This window comes from Atractosteus spatula, chromosome 15 (assembly GCF_055471065.1).
Source record: "Atractosteus spatula isolate fAtrSpa1 chromosome 15, fAtrSpa1.hap1, whole genome shotgun sequence".
Classification (NCBI taxonomy): Eukaryota; Metazoa; Chordata; class Actinopteri; order Semionotiformes; family Lepisosteidae; genus Atractosteus; species Atractosteus spatula.
This window is the reverse complement of record NC_142720.1, coordinates 18,231,901-18,252,151: the sequence shown is the minus strand read 5'-3', so window position 1 is coordinate 18,252,151 and position 20,251 is coordinate 18,231,901. Positions and strand designations below refer to the sequence as shown.

At 38.6% G+C, this 20,251-nt stretch overlaps 1 protein-coding gene and 1 long non-coding RNA gene across 2 annotated transcripts in view; one reads left to right on the top strand and one right to left on the bottom strand.

Moving 5' to 3' along the window:
• Positions 1 to 4,556: 4,556 nt before the first annotated feature.
• LOC148820163 (uncharacterized) lies at positions 4,557 to 9,731 on the bottom strand. The gene is made up of 3 exons (XR_016094222.1): positions 9,541 to 9,731; positions 5,745 to 6,074; positions 4,557 to 4,687 (listed from the first exon to the last, which is right to left on the bottom strand). It is a non-coding gene; the product is annotated as an uncharacterized LOC148820163 (long non-coding RNA).
• Positions 9,732 to 9,843: 112 nt separating this feature from the next.
• The window catches only part of eml4 (EMAP like 4), a 110,069-nt gene continuing 99,661 nt past the window's right edge, over positions 9,844 to 20,251 (top strand). Inside the window, exon 1 of the mRNA XM_088933567.1 lies at positions 9,844 to 10,183. Coding sequence (XP_088789693.1) covers positions 10,159 to 10,183 — 25 coding nt within the window. The 5' untranslated portion in view covers positions 9,844 to 10,158. The remainder of the gene's footprint in view (positions 10,184 to 20,251) is intronic.

The window sequence follows — 20,251 nt, the reverse complement described above, 5'->3', positions numbered from 1 at the left end:
AAGATGCATTAATAATTACGCTGTTACAATAATATGAAGCATTAGTGCAAACCCTGACTTGTTGATCTTCCAAACATACATATATTGTGACACTTGATAGTGCCTAAGATTTGTAAGACTTTAGCATATACAGTACGTCAGTCTTAAGGCATGAAATGGTTTTTGCTCCTTTATAGCCCATGGAGTGCTCATGTGTTTGCCATATTCTAAATCGCTCAGGTTGAAAAGCTGCTAGAAGCTTTCTTTTTTTGAAGACCAAAAAATGATAATTATTCTATGTTTTGATTTAGACAGCAATTTTTGTCTGGTCTATGACCTTCGTATAGAGAGATTGTTGTTGTTAATAAAGTCCTGTTGAGCTTTTGATCAGCAGAGGATGGTGTTGTGACTAGTGTGGTTCCTGGACTGGTCTCTGGTTTTTCAACTTTTCGGTTAATTTTTCTGTACATATTTGCCCGTTTCTATTTCCTGTTGTTTGATCACGATGCCTGGTGGGGGAGGGGAAGGGTGTAGGGGGCAGATCTAGCTCTTATTAATTGTGAATGCACCATCTTGCACACACAGTCAGACAGGCCAATACAGGCAGTGAACAAGTCATGTGTAATTCTAACTTGATGTGTGCACCTTAATATAACTCAAAAAGTATTAACTGCAGTTAGGGACCATTTTTGGTAACGCAAATGTTTTTGACAAATCCGGAACAACTAGATGATCAAAATATAAAAAATGAAAATATTTTTTTCTTCGGTACATTATAATTGCTGATAATATGTTGTTTTTGTAAACCTGTTGTCTTATGATTACAGGTCACCATCTTTTTAGTTTCCCCTTATGTGTCTCCTAAATTGTCAGAAAAACAAAAATGTATTTTTAACATTTAAATTCACATGCCTTTTGACAATGTTTTGTGTGGTTCAACACATGCTCTGCTAACTCCATCCTTTATGTTGAGTTCTCAGCTTAAAAGAAACAAAAAAACAAAGTTCACATCTTTAAACTATAAACAGCCTTGGTAATTAATTTTGCCCGGGTTTTCCCAAATGACAACTCAAGTCCTTTCAGCACTGTAGACTGTACAGCACAGCTGGTAACAGTTATTGAATAATCACAAATAAAGACATGTTTGTGGTGGAAATTTACATTTTCCAGATTAGTCCGAAATATCCAATATTTGACTATTTATTTTTCTGCCTTCTTGCCATCAGTTCATGCCACTCTGACATAATTACCGGCGCAGGAGTGCTATGCATAGACCTTGCATCTGGATTCTGTGATTGTGTCAATGAATTGGAAGAGCCGGGAACACAGCTTGAGCATAACTTACATAACTTACTGCAAGCATGCAGTGTCTAGAACTTTATCAATAGTCCACATTCTTCACAGGAACAAGTTGAGATTAATTCCATGTTGAAAAGTATAACAAAAAAAAAATAATGTTTGGGCCTTTGAGCCTTCTACAGGTGTGAGGTTCCAAAGCTGAGATGCTGTGATTCTCCTTTTTGCTTTTCTGTGTAGAATTAAACTCTACTTGTTCCTTTGCAGTTCGCACAATGACACAATACTTCACATATACTGATGCATATGTTATCTATGTATTGTATATATTCATAAAAATCTACATCACGTTAAAGCAAGTTTTACTTTATTTCTATTTATTCCAATAGATGTTATTTCACACACTGCATATGATATATTCTTGATACTGCTGATATATCATGTACTGTTTCCCTTCATCTTTATAATGGCTAATCTGGGGAAAGGGAATTTTTTAGAACAAATCTTGCAAAATAAAACAAGAAACACTGTGTTAAAATGAAAAATAATGTTCCACATCAAAGGATTATGCTTTATGTAACAAAACAAACAAAAATACAAATGAGTCTCAAGTTTAAATATATTGCAAAGTCAAAGTCTTTTGTCTGGACATATTACATTGAAGAGCAAAGTCATACAGTAAAACCTTTCAATTCCTGACAGTTCGAACTGCCACTTTGAGCAGCTATCACATTTTGTTTCTATCTTCTTTGTTTTCAAATTCCTAAAAGGGAGAACATTAATAGCTATACAGTACAGAAGAAGATAGAGATATCTAGAACAAAATTAAATAAAATTACATTTCCACTGGCATGTTTTCTTATTTAGATAATCTCTATAGTACATGAAGCTGTGCTGGAAAATGCACCAAAAACAGTAATTCAAAAAACAACCAAAGAGATAACTAGCCATTGGATCTCATTTTATTCTTTCATTGTATTAATACATTTGAAAAATAACGATTGAACATTTAACTGATTAACATCAGTTACATGTTTTTACTTATAATTATAAAGAGGGGGGATTATTACAGTTGGCTGTCTCCATTGCATTGCCCCACCCCATGCAGAATTGAGTCTCCCAGATCAGCTGGGTGTGAGTTTGCCCTTGTCTCAGCCGAATCTCGCTGAACAGGAAATGAAAAACAGCATCCTGTTGCACGGCTGAGAACGGCACTAGGCCTGCCAGTTTTGGATCTGTAAATTAAAACCAGGACATGCTTGAGAGGGAAGACGCGAGGCACTGCGCCCACTGCAGACTGAAATTAGCTGGTTTCTAGATCCATCTAGTGGCAATGTCGCGAAATTGCAGAACTTTTGACATGCATTTTGGAATTGAGTATTGGAGATTTTCTTAACAAATTGAAAAATATGAAAATCCGTATTTAGTGCATTTACAGATTATGTAAACGAGCTTGAGGTGGTTTTAAAAACAGCATAATTCTTTAAAATAAAACAATAAACATGATCTATGTCAACTATCAAAGTTCACCTCCCTTTGTATTTTTTCTGTTGATTTTCTGAATAATGACAATATTATATATTGTATACATACAAGACGAGACGTCCAGGGGAAGATTTCACAAGAACTGTTGTTCTAAATGATCATGCAAAGATCCCATGACAGAATAAACTGCTAAGCAAATCTGTAGCGTTAATCCTTGATCAGCATGGTTCATTTTGACCATTAGATAAGCAATTACAGTCTTTTTACAGCAAGTGAGTAAATAGCAGCAGTATTTTCTTTTATCACATCATTTTGGAATGGGATGATTTGGCAACAACTGTCAGATTGTACGATTAAAAACAACCAATAACAGGCAAAACAACATACAAATTCAAACAAGCCGCCAGACCACACTGGCTCATTGTGACCGGAAAATGACATAAGAGTCTATAGTAAAAACATATTTCTCCAACCATTGTTAATGTGTTTTGTTTGCGTTAGGGTTGCATTTTACATTTAATTGTTTTTTGAGGGTGACATGCTGGCTGGCACGTTTGAATTAGCTCCTATAATACTACATATTGGATGCTTGGATCAGATTTTTTTAAGCTGGGTTTCTTAAAGAAAATTGTGCTCTGTTACTTCATCATCCTTCCAATAATTAACTTTTCACATATCTGTCTTGCAGCAACAACTTAATGTTCACATTGTGCACTTCAAGGGCAGAAAAAACAGGAAAGCACCCCAGCTAAACTCTTCCACTGCAGACTGCAGCCAGGTGGAATGATGTTTACATTGAGTCCACTGAGCGTCAGCACAAACAGGGTCCAGGAGGAGAAAGGGAGCTCAGAGCATAAAGGGTTTCTGCAAGAATGCCTTGAAACCCAATCGCAAGGGTAATTAGCACAATGAAAACAGGCCAGGAAATCTGGCAAACTTTCCAACAAATCTTTACCCCCTCCAACGTAATTGCATTGTGACTAATGTACAGTAACAGTGACAAATGGCATGGCACACAGTGTGACTTGACTCCTGATGTGTCAGATAACTGTGACAGCTATAGCATCTTAGAGCGGGGTCTGTCCAGAAGACGTGCTTCATAAAAACACTGTGAGTCTACAGAATATACTGTAGGAGCTCTGCTACTCTGACACACATCAAAAACCTCAGGCTAGAAACCTACCCATCATACTCTACTCTGCTCTCTAGATTAATTCCTACCTCTAATGAAATAGGAAGAACATTTATTTTGTCATTTATTAGAATGACTTATGGTTTGGACAGTACTGTATGTCAGTATGTCATTATGAGTCGATAAAAATTGAAAGCTGAATCCCAGGTCAGGTGGCTCAGAATAGCATTTTTGGTGATTTGCAATAAATAAAAGTGTCACATTTATTTACATTCATTTACACCTTTAATATTTATTTAAAATATGAACAAAACAAAATCTAAAGTAACATTCGGCTCTTTCAAAGGAGGCCTCTGCAATGCTACAGTGGCCTTCAGAACTTTCATTTTTCCCTGGGATATATATTTTAATGACACTACCTAAATCATTTATCTATAGCCTCATGAAGTTAGTTAGCATTTTCTGATGTATAAATGTTGAAATCTTGAAACCCTGGATCCCCTCATATAATAATAAAATCCATGATTTTTATAGTACCTTTCATGGCATGGATCTGATCCTTCATTAAAGCATAGTGTGGCCACAGATGGGTAGAATAGATGAGGCATTTATTTTCACAGAAGCCATCTAGAAAAAAACTACAAAGACACAGTAAGATATCCAGTGTTAATCATCACCTCTCATTCATTGCATGGGAGCAGTGCATGAAGGGTGGTCTCCTGCCTTCAGATTTAGCCAGCAGCTCTGTGTGCCGTTCTGTTCACAGCCCTTGTCTTCCCATCTCCTGCCCATCAGCTTGAAATGATTTTCCAAACAGCATGAAACAAAAATACCAGGGAGAACGATCATTTCAAAGCATAACTCTGTGGGCAATTAGAATGAAAAATGGAGTTTAGATGAGGTTATGAAAACAGAACTAATGACTAGTCTGTGATCATACAAACATACCTTTCAAAGCTAGAGTAAAGCTTTTTATAAGGTTGACAGCTGTGATTATATTTTAATTATTATTGACTTCATTATTGACATTAACGCTAATAATACTAGTGTAGGTTGTGGGATGTAACTGTAAAATTCCAGTAAAATTATTCTGGTTGAAATACAAGTTTCAAGTTGTTACTTTCACTCAGACAGAATTCATTAACAGAAAATGTTCAGTGCATAACAACGTCAATGCACAGTTGAGGTCGTTTCCTTTATAAATCCTGCATTTTGTTTTTGGAGCAGTAACAGTCTTCCCTAGGTGCTTACAAAAGTGACTTTTCTTAAGAGAAGGGCATTTTGAGTCAACAAAAATTGAAAGCTGAATCCTAGGTAAGGTGGCTTAGAATTGCAAACTTTTGGTGGTCGCAATGGAGTGGGGGGTACAATTATCATTGAGGTAATTATGGTTCAGTTTTAATAATGATATTTAGATAAGACAAGTTAGGATATGTCAATCTTTTGATAGTATTGTCAAAAATATAGGACTTGCTGTGGTGCTACATTATAATTACTGGTACTTTACATTATGATGGTAATCTACTTCATGCACCACTGAAGTGCAGTCATACCTAGACAATGCAATACAGACATTTTGCATCAACAATCCCAGGTGACAGCGGCTCAGGTATACAGTAGAAGTGACAAATGACTTGAACTCAAATTGAATTAAGGAGAATCTTAGGGAGGACAGGTCCGGAGAGGAATTTAATTAGGACATTAGGGTTTACACTCCTACTTTTTAAACAGTGGTATATGATCCTGCAGCACACTGTCCCAGGTCTCCAATACTGGGGCAGTGATTTGGAAATTCTGTTCCAGAGGCAAGAGGACCACCTACTGGTCCATCAACACCACTTAGAATAGTAACCTTTTCATACTTCCATGACCCTTTGCGTAGAGAAGTGCCTCTTGTCCTCAGCTTTAAAAGCATTTTCACATACAGGACTTTCCACATTTGTCTTTTTTTGGTTCACATTTCCATGCTTCTGTCCACTTTACCCACTATGCTGACTGTGTCACTCTCGTTGAAGATATTTAATTACTTGGCTCAGTTCCCCTCATTGTCTTAAATCAAGGCAGTCACGTTCTTTAGCTCTTGAGTAGGGTATCCTGAGTTTACAGCCACCCTCTGGTTCCCCTGGAGACTATTCAGCTTCAAGCTTCCCAGTGAAGACAGCCCTCCAGGCTCCTGTGAGGTCTGAGGGGGACAGTAATAATTTATAATAATAAATAAGTTGTTCCAGAATATTGGTCGCTAATACTTTATTTAAAATACCAAATCCAATACACAACAGAGTAAAATGAGGAGGTTGGCAACATCACAGACTGCATTTTGAGATCATGCCAAAGGTGGCAAGACACTATAAAATACGTAAGAGCATTACGAAAGATACAACCAGGACGTTCACCACAAATGTTATGAGGCTTGCAAGTTGTAGGTATAGGAAAGTGATTAAAAAGAAGAGTTTGCTGCTTATTTTTAATTCAGACCTTATTAACATTTTACAAGTGGAACAATACATTATGACAAAAAAAACAAACTAAGTTTCCAAAATTAAAGACCCTGGATCCCCCTTGTCCCCTGTGTCTGGTTTCTTGGTGTTGTGCATGAGCTGGGCCAGAGAATGAGGGCTATACACAAGGGAGCTGTTTCTAAAAAAGGTACAGAAGTACTCTGGGAACAATTTCTCTGGACAATTTCACTGCCATTTGGGGGAGTTCATTTTTAATGTGATATGACTGGAGAGAGAGCATTGTTTAAATACTCCAAACAACATTTTAGAATTATTTCCTCCTAGCCCGTCTGAGAAATCCAGTCCAGTTTCACTGAGATTACATAATTTTGACATCAAGGTTATTTAAGATAAACAATTTGTCAAGTAGTTTTCCGGATTTTCCGTGAGTCAGGATTAATATGAACTAGACTTGCATTAGTTTACATGGGTGAAATTAGAAAATAAACACATGTATTAATCTACGATAGTGAAATTTTACCTCTTGGTATGTCTTATGTTATCTCATTTACCTTCTTATTTAGTAAGTTTTTTTTTGTTTTTAATATCTTGTACAGCCCTATTTTGTATAGTTTTCTTTTAAACCTCTTTAGAAACAGTTTAGATTTACTCTGGAAGAATATTATTATTATTTGCACAGCTAGCACACTGCTAAAAAATGGCTAGGTTTTGGACTATCGGTTGCCATTTCGCAGTTGAATTTCTCACCTGAGGATAGCTGCAATGAGAGAAATGAGAGAATTTTTTTCAAAAGTCAAATACAGAAACTTTGTAACTTTTGTATGCTAGAACACTTTTATCTCAGTTATGTTGTGATACAGACAAGATTTGCAGACAGACAAATCTTGGGTATGTACATTTCAGGGGAATGAGGCAACTTCAGGTGCATTAAAAGCTACTAAACTTTTATTCCCTACAACATTCACATTATATGTGTCAACATGGAATAATTATTTTAGTAAAACACCTTTAAACCTTATTTTTTTATGTCTCATCGCTGGCTTTCCTCCAAACCCATTTTGCTGTCTGCAGTGTTGTTGCAATAACCTAGATTGTAAAACAACTGTTGCTGAGGGTGTGAGTGAAAAATACTCCACTCTTAATTTGGGTTCTAGTTCTGCAAAGTCATATTGTATTTGACCTCTGTGTGGGAATTTTAGATTTTTGTGAAAAGTCTGGCAGCAGTTATGACCATTAATAATAAAAACAACTAACAACAGCTAACGGAACGAGAGAGTGATCCGCATAGATGCAAAATCATGGACGTTTAAATGCTATGTCTATTTTAACCACTAGGAGGAGTGGTTGCACTGGCAGAAGCTTTGCTTTTTCCGACCACAGGTATTTTTAATGTAGTCCTTGCTATCATTACAGCAAAGAGAACAATTAAAGAGAAGAAAAGCAGACGCAATAACAAAAACATCTGTGAGCGAATGAAAGCACGCCAGCTTACATTGTAAAACTGTTGCTGCGTTGTTTAAGATTAATTTTTGCAAACCTCTTCTGAGATTCATCTGTTGGTTTTCATAATTATCGATGCGATAAAAATCTGCATATTACTGCTATTTCACATTACAGTTGCCTCCTGAACAATTAAATATACCATTCTCGGCTCTTGACAGAATATTTGTTATGACTGATGTTGTGATCAGTAAGCTTCACTGTTCTACTAACTCTCTTTCAGGATTGATTTCTCTCAGCTCTTGACATACAGATAATGCCGCCTTTTCTTTTCTATTCCACCACCTTCTTTTCCAGTTCTCAGTCCTTGATGCCGTAATCCAGCAACTCTTCCTTGTGTTTGCAAAACTGAACTATTTATACATTTGCCTGGGAACTAGTAGAGGTTCATTCCACACTGAAAAGTAAAAAAAGAAGGAAAGAAAACACCACTGAATCACTTTTCAGCATGGATTTAAACTCTGCTTCTTCTGTTGCAGTGCAATGTGCTGCCGGGTGGAAGCTCGATATATTTGAGCTTCTATCACAAATTCTATCGTGACAAAATAAGCAAAATGTTGAGAAGATCCCGCTGTTAAACAGCTAGGGCCCCCAAAATCTTGATGCTCACTGCATCTTGAAGGGAATGGGGTAGAGCATTCTGAACATGAGTTAATCTATTAAGAGCTTCAACAAATTATACACCTCCCCCCCCCATGTCAGACTTCATCAGAGAGATGCCACTGACCCAAGGCTGTGTGATAACTCTGTCCTTCATGGATACATGACTCAAGGCCATGGCACCTCAATAGATTCTGGCCAGCCCACGCGTGCCTTATGTCATTACAATTAAAAACAGTAAGAGATTTCACATGTTTCTTCTTCTTTTGATTCATGGAGCTGGAATGAACATGTCCTTTGTGTTATCCAGTGGCAAATAATGTGAGGAAGGAGATGGGTTATAGAGGTGGTGAAAGATCAAGAAAAAGGCCCAATGACTTCAATCCCATGACTCATTTGCAGGTCAGGAACCCCCTTAAAATGAACAGGAGCATGAGAAACAAAATAAAAATAAATGAAAAGAGATGCTTCTTTTAAAAGATATTTCCATTCCCCCCCCCCCAAAACCCTTTTTGTTTTCCCCATAAAGTCTTCCTTTGTCTGAATTGGACTGGAAGGCTGTGTTTCACAGCAAGCTCTCAGACACAAGAGAACTTTCAAAATTGCCAAACCTACAACATTATAACTATGGTCTCTGGAAGGTTTTAAGACGGATACAGGATTATACGGTTCTTGAAGAGAATGTACAGTAAACAAGTTTTAGACATGTGTCCTGTTTGTTCAGCTAAACTAAAAACTAAATGTGAAGATTTTTCGAAAAGTAATTTATGTTGTAGACTTTGAGCAGCATTTTTATGTGTTATCTACAAAAATCAAATATTAGATTGAATCTGAGGGTATTGCTTGCCTTCGCTATACTCATTGCAGTACAATGATGGTACAGTTGAACATCAGTAAGCTTGTATTAATAAGACCTAATCGACAAGTCATTTTCTTTATAGGTTTGGTGGTGAAAGACGTCACTTGAAGGTTTAGAGGAATGGCAGACACACAATACCAGAACAAAATACCGATTGAGGAGACAAGACAGCGACGATAACTATGTGAGCATTAAAAAAAAACACGCTGATAGAGAAGATCTTTTCTTACTCGGTTTCCAGTTCACTGAGCTATGCGAACGCTATGGGTTTCCGTGCAAGACTGAGCAGCAGAGAAACAAACGTAGGCTGATTTTTTTGGCCACCAGCACATGTCTGATGGCTTCCATCGCTGGTCAATCCTTTGTGGTCAGTTCTCCTTAAAAAATCCAACCCTACCATGCACAAACCTGTTACCCAATCCAGGAAAGTGCATGCTGTATATAGAGATATGTCACGTTTTAATATATATACGATCTCAGCCACTCACAAACGAGAAGCGGGGGAAGCTCCTTTTGCCAAAGCAGGCGGAGTCGGAAACGCGAAAGCTGGGAACTGCCTACCTACTCTCCTCCGGCAGAGGTGCGTGATTGTGGAAGCCCAGCGAGAGAGCTTGAGCGAGTACCCGCGAGTAGCGCAGCAGAGTTGGGGCTGAGAGTTACTGCGACCCGGCAGACGCCAGCATCATTTAGAGCAGCGGCCGACTGCGGCGAGTGGAAGCTTTAAGTTTGCCCGCTGGACGCTCATCCTTTTCTTTCTCCTCGGCAACAATTCATTAACACCACAAAGCAGCAGCAGCCAGTAAATACAGGAATAACTCCTCGTGGCTGCTTGGACATTTCTTGTAGAAATGGACGGTTTCGCCGGCAGTTTAGGTAAGTGACTCTCCAGCTAAAGCATGATGCACTATTAATAGAATATCAGTCCACGGTGGTTGAACTGGGGTGAAGGCAATTTAAAGATCGTATCGCTCCACTCGTTGAGGGAGCACTGAATAACAGATCCTTGTAAGTATTGTTGCACATCGCCTCCTTTTTTTGTTCATTTTTTGAACCATTGTTTTACTGGGTGCACGATTTGATTTTTTTAGGTTGATGCAGATAGTTGTGGCTTATATACTGCTGAGGGTTCTATACAATCGTTGGCATTTAGTTAATATTTTTGGTGCTTTGCTTTCATAAGCTTTTGATTGCCAAATTTGGTGTCAGTGCAATAATGTTCTAATATATAAATGAGTATACTTTACATCTGTGAAAGTCTTATAAACATTGTTTTGACTTTATTTGTAAGTTAAAATTGCAGACGAATTTAAACTACTACAATGCATTTCTAAAGCAACCAGATCTCCACTTCATTGCTTGTGTGCATAAATCTTCAAAGGGAATAGATGAAGCATCGCACTGTAGTTCTTGGGCATCCAGTGCTAAATTGCGTCGAGTTGAGTATGCAGTTTTTCTACAGACTGTATTGTCATACCCGTGATTTAGCCGATTTATAGTTTAAGGTGAAGATGATTTTTTTTAATGCGAAGAAAAAACAGGGGAACGTTTTTGATGTATGACAGTTTAAGGCTCCACTGAAGTTTTAGATTTTAAGTCTTTATTTTTCAGATGTAATGTTCGAAACTGAAGGAAGGAAGGGAAAAAAACAAAGTTAGCTTTCCGTCAGAAAATGCAACCCTCGGTTTTGCTGCTCATCCTTTCTGTGATAACGTGAAGGCGCCGAGCAGCGAGGTTTGGTGCTGAGGAAGTTTTGTTTCAGATTGAAGGTGAAGTGGAGGCAAGGACAAGATCTTCCAACGATAATAGTCCGGGCCCTTTAAAATCTGAATTTTCCAGCGATACTGCGAGTGATTTTGTTTTATTTTAGTAGTGCTTTGGTTACAAATATTGTATAAAGTAAACATCTGGCGCTGGTATCAGGATGTTTATTTAACGTGGGTAACTCTCAATGGAAAACATTGTAATCTTTGACACAATTGGATCATGAAACGGAAACTTTCTCTATTGCGAGTCATTCTGCACATGTTTCATTGTAACGCACTGCTCGACACTTCTCACATACTGTACATCTTTTTAAACATTAAACGCTAGTACGTAGAGGGTGTCAGTCATCAGACACCCAAATAAATTAGCGGTAAAGTAGAACACGTCAAGGAAAGATCGTCCCTGTTCTGTCTTGGGGATTACTAAAGCAAAGCCTTAGCAACTCTCCTCTGATATTCCCTGCTGTAGCTGAAGCCAAGTCCGAACTAAAATATATCCAACCCTTACAATAAAAAAATATGTGTTGAAGAGCGTGGTTTGGAAACATTGTCTCCTTAGTTCTCCTTAGTGGCTTGAAGCAATCGTTTCAGGTCCACAGTGACACCCATTGTCAATATATTGCAATAAAAATACAGTACTACAGCAAAACGTCCCTTGCACTATACTACAGATAGATTTATTTTAGAAACTAGTAAAGGTTTGTTCCATGCTGAAAAGAAAAGAGACACAACCTTTCGCCTGTGGAGCCTTCTTCAGGTGTCAAGATTTATTTTACGCACAGACTAAAACAGGCTGATTGTAAACCAATGTGCTAGACAAACATATGACAAGATCACAGAAATGTAATCAGCTTCATGCCATTTCAGTTAACAGATTAGAAATTGGAAGTATATCTAATCAATTTACGTGTTGTTGAAAATGGTTTAAAAAAGTCAAGTAATAAATAACGTGCTTCTGTTTGCACAGACCTGCAGCTGATTTTTCCACCTTTAGTATTTTTTGCAGTCCCTCTGCACAGTATGCTGTGTTCACCTGAGATGTTGTATCCCAGAATGCTCTGCTGCTAGCCTTACAGGGCATGGAGGAAGACAGCTTCATGAACGAGTGCTTCCCAGTAACGGGTGTGCTGTATGCTGTGCCAGCTGGTACATACTGTAATAGACTCCACCATATGCATCATTTTCGGAATTCCCTATGCCTTTCCTAAAATACAATCTCTTAACCTTTTGTAAATGATTTACCTATTTTATAGTTTTGGGGTTCTCTGTGCTTCTGGCTAGCATGTGATAATGACCTATTCCCAAAATGCACGTGAAAAATATGCTAATAATCTTCCTGCCATCCTGTGTATTGTTGTGTCAGTTTATCTGTTCACTTTGGACCTGTAACTGATTTTCAGTCCTGGGTGGTGTCAGGGTTAGTGAGGGCAGAGGGATTAATGTCTGGCAGAGGACTGAGTCTAGATTAAACCAAATTCTAGATTGACCTGGATGAGTCTCATCCTTGTTTGTATTTTCTCTGCAAACCCAGCCCTCTGTCACCAACCCATCTTCATGGTGACACTTTGAATAACAGCTAAAAAAACAAAGCATGAAAGCTTAGCTGTGTATCCATACTCATACTGCAAGTACTGCACATTTGACAGCAATGGCCACTGTGTTGATTAAGGCAGAAGTGAAGTTACTGTTACTCCGTCCCTCTCTCATCCCTGGCTGCCACATTGTAGACTTTGTCAGAAAGCCTGGTGCAGTCAGTCAGCTTTTTAACTGTCCGATAATATCTTAAAATACATTCCTAGTAAATCAGGTGTGATTGTCATTAAGCAACCACTGAGCAGTGGTTTCCATAAGGTGTAGCGAGCCCAATCTCCTAAACAGCAGAAAAGACAAGGAGAGGATTAGGTTACAAAATTCCTTCATCTTAAAAAAAACACAGAAAACATTAAAAAAATCCTCTCCTGAACCCCAGGCTGCACGTGCTCTTGAATGTTTCCAGATGGAAGAATGCTGCCTTTTGACCTCATGCATTTTTCCCTTTTCTTTTCTCAACAATGTATTCGACTGCAGCTGATGTGAAAGTGATTGTATTTTATTTTAATCCTGAGGTCAGAAATTGGCTTATATTCATTTTGCTGAAATGAAATCTCGACATCTACTGGAGAAGGGCGTTATAGACAAGTGTGAGAACCGTAATATGTCTTATACCCCTTTAAAACATTTTATAACCACTCAAAGAAAATATAAAACTTTTTTTTTCTTACAAATAAAATAATGAGGTAATGACTCCCCTGTCACCAGAATTTACTTGTGCTGTTTATTTGCTTTCCATTAGCCACAGAGGTGCAGTTGGAGACTTCAGAACTGGCACCACCTGTATCTTAAAAACAGTGAAAACTAGAACCTTTGCGTTGCTGCTTTATTGGATGACTATATGTTCAAATAATTTTAACAAGTAGCAGAAAAGTATTTGAATATCTGAAATGTGTAATGTTGGTTCTGGCCACCTTGGCACCCCTCCTAATGAGTGCCAAACCTACCTCAGCAAAGAACAAGTGACCTGCAACAGGGCTTGTGAATGCTCTTGACAGGCATGGGATGTTGATTTTACTACAGCAGTCTCATTCGGCACTGTTCAACCTGTTAGGAGTATGTGTAGCTATACTTAGTATTCTAGATTTAGTAAAATGCCTTGGGGGCAGTTATTATTTAAAGGAGCTATAGCAATCTAGAGAGAATGCAATCGTATTTGCCTGCCTTTTGTCTGTCTCTGTTCCTGTCTGATGTGTATATTTTTGGTGATTTATTTGTGGCTTGTGATGGGAGGGCCTGGCTGACAGCGAAACCTATAGTTTTGGAGGGCTAGCATGAAAGCTGGCCACTCAGACTTGTTGAGTTAGATGAGGCTTCAGTTTCACAAATAAAAGTGAGCATCTAATAAACATTTCGACTACAATCTTCTCTCAATCCTAGAAATGTACAATCTTTCAAAGTATTAATGCGTGGGATTTAAAATATAATGGTCTTTCCAAATACGATGGAGACGGCACATATGGCAGGGTTTTTTAAAACTAATTCGAGCTTCCTCATGTTTAATTTTGTGTCCTTTTCCCCACTGTAGGTTGCTACTGTACTTTCTGTTCCCAAATTGCCAAATACTTCCTTGAGCTCTCACTAGAGGGAAGCATGATGCACTTTGACTGGTTTTAGTCAGTCTGATTTAGACACTCTAACTGAACTCAGTGGGAGGTGGCCAAGCATTCAAACCCCATCATTTTTCAAGAAATAGACCAATAGTTCCACAATCCTTATTTAACAATGAAGTATGGAATTTTAAATGGTTCACAGTGGCTTAAGGCAGCGTGGGATCAAAGACATATTCTTCACTTAAAATGCCTTATTAAAGATTTTTATTAATTAATGATTTCTCTGGATTCAGTAAAATGAAGAATATATTCACACTTCTCACTTCAAGCCTTAAACCATCTTCTGTTTTTTTCCCAATTTTACCTTGAATCAAATTTGATAAATTCTCAAAATAGTAAGTTCCTAAAATAGAAAAGAAAACACTACAGTTCAGCTGACAATTAAACAAGAGAAGCCAAATTAGAAGCAGACGTTAGAAGAAGCATGTGTCTTTGGAGGAGCGGATTTCCCTCTGGAAGCAGAGAGAAGCACGAAGAAGGTGGATTCTGATAGTAAGTGAGCCACCACAGGTATGAAATAATCTCCTTGGCAGTACAGGGGTTAACCCACCCACGACAGAAAGAGACCACTGGGCTAGAGGCTATGCTGTTAAACTTCCTGCCTCCAAATATAGCCAGGCTTTACACAAACCAGATGGAAGGCTTAAACATTCCTTTTGAAGAACCTTCCTGCATGAGACTTTCTGTTAATTAGGTTTGCAGCCACAATCAGACAGTCAGGTGGTTATGTCATTAGAGTGCTTGGGTTTCAGTGTAGATCATGGCAGAACAGTATGTTAAATATCATTTCTTAAAGATGACCGCCCCACCCCACCCCAAATAATTGTATTTATTGCTGTATTGATCTGGTAGCAGGCTGCCTTTGTTTTATTAATCAGGTTGGGTTTTGCATAGGGCCTGGGTGATACAGATTTGAGACTGCTACACTGTATATAGTGAAATCTATGCCATGTATGATGCACAGAAGCAGATTGTGGAGTGAAATATATGTAAAAAATTTATATAATATGATACATCAGCTTTTTTTTCTGGTAGTTAATATTTCATTAAGTTTGAACTTTGACACTCACTGACACACTAAAGCTCTAAAACCACATTGTCCCAGCATGTGTGTTTAACAGAAAACCATATGGAAGTATTCGAACTCCCTAATGAGGCCTCCCACATTTAGCAGAGTGTGGTCTGGAGGCTTAATGCACTGTATTACAGGTTTTGATGCATGATATCCCAGCTTCTTTTTAAATAAGGTTTGCTTTAGCTAATCATGCTCTCTGATAAGGTGTGTCAGAGGGATATAATCCCACCACCAGCCTGGAAGTAGGTCACTGTGAAAAAGGGTGAACTGGGATTCGTCTGTAAGAGGGCTGATTGACACAAGGATCAATCATAGTTAATATTTCCAAGACACTCTGCTTGTTCATTGTTGTTATCTCCATGACATCAAGGGGAAACAAACTAACACAGTATTGTTTTTGCCTGAAATATCTATCCATTTTGATTTTCACGTAACATATGTTTTTTGTACTATAGTCTAGCTTAGAAATCTAAATCCATCATCACAATTTATCTGTTCATCTAGCCATTTTCAGAAAGCTTTCTATTCCTGACAATGGTCACTGCAACCACAAAGGTGTCCTGCAACAGCTTCTACCTCCAGGCAATAAGACTGCTAAATAGCCAACCTGCAGCTCCTTCAGCAAATCACCATAATGGCTATATGAACATACAGTTTTCATTGTATTCAGCATACCGCACTACTTGGACATAATATATTGCATACACCCTGGACACATAGCAGCTCTATTTATATTGAGTTTTGTCTGAGTTTATTTTATTCAATTTCTATTGCATTATTATCTATTATTATATAACCTTATTTTGTAACCGTAATTTTGTGATTTTTATCTCCCCACCCCACCCCGGTGAGCTCGTAGAAAAGACATTTCATTGCCAGCAACTACTGCTGCATGCTGTATTGTTGTGCATTTGATAAATAAACCTTGATTGATGGATTGATTGAAGCACAGGGCACAAGGCAGGAATACACCCTGAAGAAGACAGCAGCTCACTTGAGGGCATACAAACACCCAAGCCAGAAGGACGCATTAGAAAAAACAGTTAAATCTGCCAGCATGTCTTTGGGAAGGTGGGAGATAACCCAAAATTCCAGGTGGAAAGGGAGAGAATATACAGTATAAATTCTACACTTAAGAACAGCCCCAGTCTGACTCAAACTCCCTGGACCAGTGAGCTGGGCTGCATCATTGTGCCAACTGCAATCACATACATTGTTTTGAATTCTGTTATTTAAAAACAATACATGTGTAAGATTGGAATTAAAGAGAAAGCAAAGTGTTCTCACTTGTAGATTACAATAAGTTATCACATTTTAAACAACCTTTATTGTGTCAAACCATTAACAAAAGGGTAAGGTTTGCATAATGTTGTGATGCAAGAGCTTTCAGAAATAGTTTCCGGAAATACCTGTGTTGTAGAGCTCCAGTTGTGTCCCTGTTTCAAGTGGCTTGCAGGTCTGTGCATGGGCTGTGAATGCTTTTGAAAGACGTGCAGCTGTTGCAGTGTGTGGGTGGACCTGCATCTTATTGCACTGTGAAACCGTTCAGCTCTTCATCGTCCTAATAATGATCTCCCAGTGATGTCAGCAGCGTTCATGAGCCTAGACGGATGGGGCATTTGAATGCTGCTTGGACATGGGCAGAGAAAGGAAGGGGTCATGCTGTGCTGCATTTCCAGTGGTCATTTTAGGGAGAGGTTTGATGTTTGTGTAGTTGAGCTTTGTGATACTGCTTTTCTCCTATCACTTGTGCTTACAAATTATTTTTCTTGTCAGTGTGGTAGGCCAATTTCCTGTGCCTTCACTTGTTTGTCATGACAGTTTTAACATTACCCAAACCTCTCTTCTCCCTTTCTCTCTCTTCCACTCCTCCTCTCTCCTCTTTGTGGAATGGGGGGTCTACTGTATTTCCAGCCTGCCCCCAACCCTATCTGATAGCTGGAGTATAGAAAAAAGCAGTTGCATTTCCTATGTTTACACGTTACTTGTTTCCTGCCTCAGCTGATGCAGTCAGTTAAATGCTTTATTCTTAGATCCTGTTCAAGATTTTCCTTTCAATAAAATATAAAACAAAACGAATACTACCCCCTCCACCCCTTTTTGCACCACAAGGCAGTGCCACAGAAAGGAACATTGGTAAGAAAACTCCTCCATTGAATGCCTGAAATATAATAGGATCGCAGACTGTATATAGCAGGCTTAGACTCTGCATCGTCTCCTGTCTTGGATAATTCGATTTATTTTACTTTTGGATGGAGTGGAAGTTAGCTGTGAATTTCCTACCCCTCAACTCAATGACAGTATTGTGAGGCAACCCTTCAGCACCAGCAGGGTTTTTCAGAGCACAATGAAAAGGACTTTTGATAAAGACTGTGCTTCATGTTATAACACGCTGTCCCTCTCAGGGCTTTTAATTGTAAATGAGTTTTTTTACATGACTTGACTGCTCCCTGTCCCCTACTTATACAGACTCCTCAACCCCTGGCTTCTGCCTTTTTTGGTGATTTTTTTTTTGTTGCTTCCTTTTTTTAAAATATTTACCCCAAATAGTTTCCCTCTACTGACACCCTACAGCACATTCTGATTTGTAAAACTTGGTGTTCTCTCCTGTATTCAGCTTTCTGACATCAGTAATTGTTTCAGTTGCTTCTGACCCTTAAAGGTTAATGGAAGAACAGTCAAACAGCGGAGAGGACAAATGGGTTGTTAAGAACTGAAGAAAAGCAAGTAAATTTAATGAGCTATGGCTGAAAGAGATGTCCCCTTGGGATGTGTGGATTGAACAAAAGAGTATGAATCAGACGCTTCACGTAGTATGTGAAAGCTCACTTCAGTGTTTAATGTGCTATTTTAAACATTTGATTGTTTAGGGTTTATTTATTTTATTTGTAGTTTTAGGTTTAAAAAAGGCATAAGGAAAAAAAGCTACAGTACATTGTAGGCCATGCAGGACAGCACTGGAGTGGCAGACTGTCATTGCCAGAGAGGAGAGCCCAGCTGAACTGCAAGTTAGGCCAGCTGGACACATGCATCCCTTGGACTCCTAAGTGTGAGAGTGTTAATAGGCTGGAAGGTTCCATTCAGTTTTTTTGCGGGTGTGGGGGTTAGAGTAGGGCATTAGCAGTTGATGTTTCTCAAGCTGTAATTCCACTGGCAGGGAGCTCGGATCCTCACATGCTGCAGGGAGCTTTGGTTTTTGTTCCACGTGAACCCCCAGTGACCTAATCGTAACTGACTGAATTGAACAAATTGAGAGCATTGCCTCTGGTTTCCTAAGCAGTTAGTACTTAAAAGATGCTGTCAAACAGCCTGCAGAACTGCAGACTGGAGTTATCCCCCAGCTGTCTTAATCTGCCCCTGATGTGTTGCTGTGATGTAGCGCTGACCATGAGCTGCAAATCCTCAGAACTAGTTTACTGGTGATGTTTAGCCAAACTGGATTTTGATGTGTACCTGAAAAAAAAAAAATCTGAGGAGATAGAACGGGGGTTTATTTAAACTCATTAACTTAATAAACTGCTTGTGAAAACCCAAGCTTAACAAAATGTATAATGGTACAGATTTCCCTCTCTTCCCTGACTCTGCACAACATATGTCGCATACAGTTCCCGGCTGTCGCACGAGTTCTTAGTGTGTGGAGAATCAGATCAACTGTGAATGCTAAAGCAGAGGCTTCACATAATTTGCTTTTTTCAGTTTTTCTTTTGTAATACTATATAGAGTCACATTGTTCTCTTTTTATCAGTTTCCTACTCCAAGGGAGGAATAGTCCGGGTATATACAGAAATAATACAAAGAGAACAGTGGTTCCTTGGTCATGGTTAACCATTTTTTATCAGTAATTGGTTTTGTCTTTGAATGTCTTTTTCATATCCTTCTGTGATCATACTCTTCATTTTACTGACCTGCAGTGTTGGTATAACCAGCCTGAACTTTTTTAAATCCTCATGCTCTTGTGAAGGGTGGTTGTGATGATGAATTCAGTTCTAGAAAGGCATCTGATAGTTTGTTTGGATCAGTGCAACATTTATGTGAAGAATAACCAGAGGGGACACAGATGAATAGAAACAGAGCCCAATTAGTGATACCCATGTGCATGTTTGATCAAGCCTAGTACTGAAACTTGTTCACTGGTTTTGTATAAAAGGACTTGAGTTTGGGGTGGCTTATGTATGGAGATTCTTTAGTAAAGCCACACAGTGTGTACATCTTCAAAAGCCTGCAATGCCTTTTTCCCCTCTGTAATGGGATTGTTGGAGCCCTGCTGTACCTCAGCGAAGTCTGGTCATGTCTTGAGAAGCTGCCAGAGCTGGAGAGGCACCAGAGACTAAATAGCAAGATTAGAAGGACAAGAGAGGACTTTGTCTGTTTGCTGTGTAAAAACACTGAACCCTCCCCCTGCTTGAGAGGGGCCTTCCTTGACATCACAGCTCAGAGCTTTTCCTGTTCTCAAGGCTATTAAGTGAGGACAGTCATCCTGTTCTGACGAAGAACAGTGCAGATTTCTGCTTTGAAAATGCTTTGCATCCTGGTGAATGGATTCTAACCACTGACAAAAATATTCTGTCCTGGGTAGTCCTAGGGTCAGACACAAGTGCTTTTGCTTTTAAAAACAACTAAATACCAGTATCTTCATTTTGCACTTGAAATGAGCAAATTCTAAAAGAAGTATTTGTGTTTGCATATTAAATTCATATTAAATTCATAAGTATAGTGTATGCATTGTCAACAACCATAATATTCAAGGAAGTCACCTATGAGGCACTTGTTCATCAAGGTGAAACCTGCAAATCACACTGATGCAAATTGCAAATTATCGATTATCACAACAAGAAGAGAGAGAATACAATTTTGTAAGAAAAGAAGATCATTTTTATTATACAGTTGATATCAAAATAAA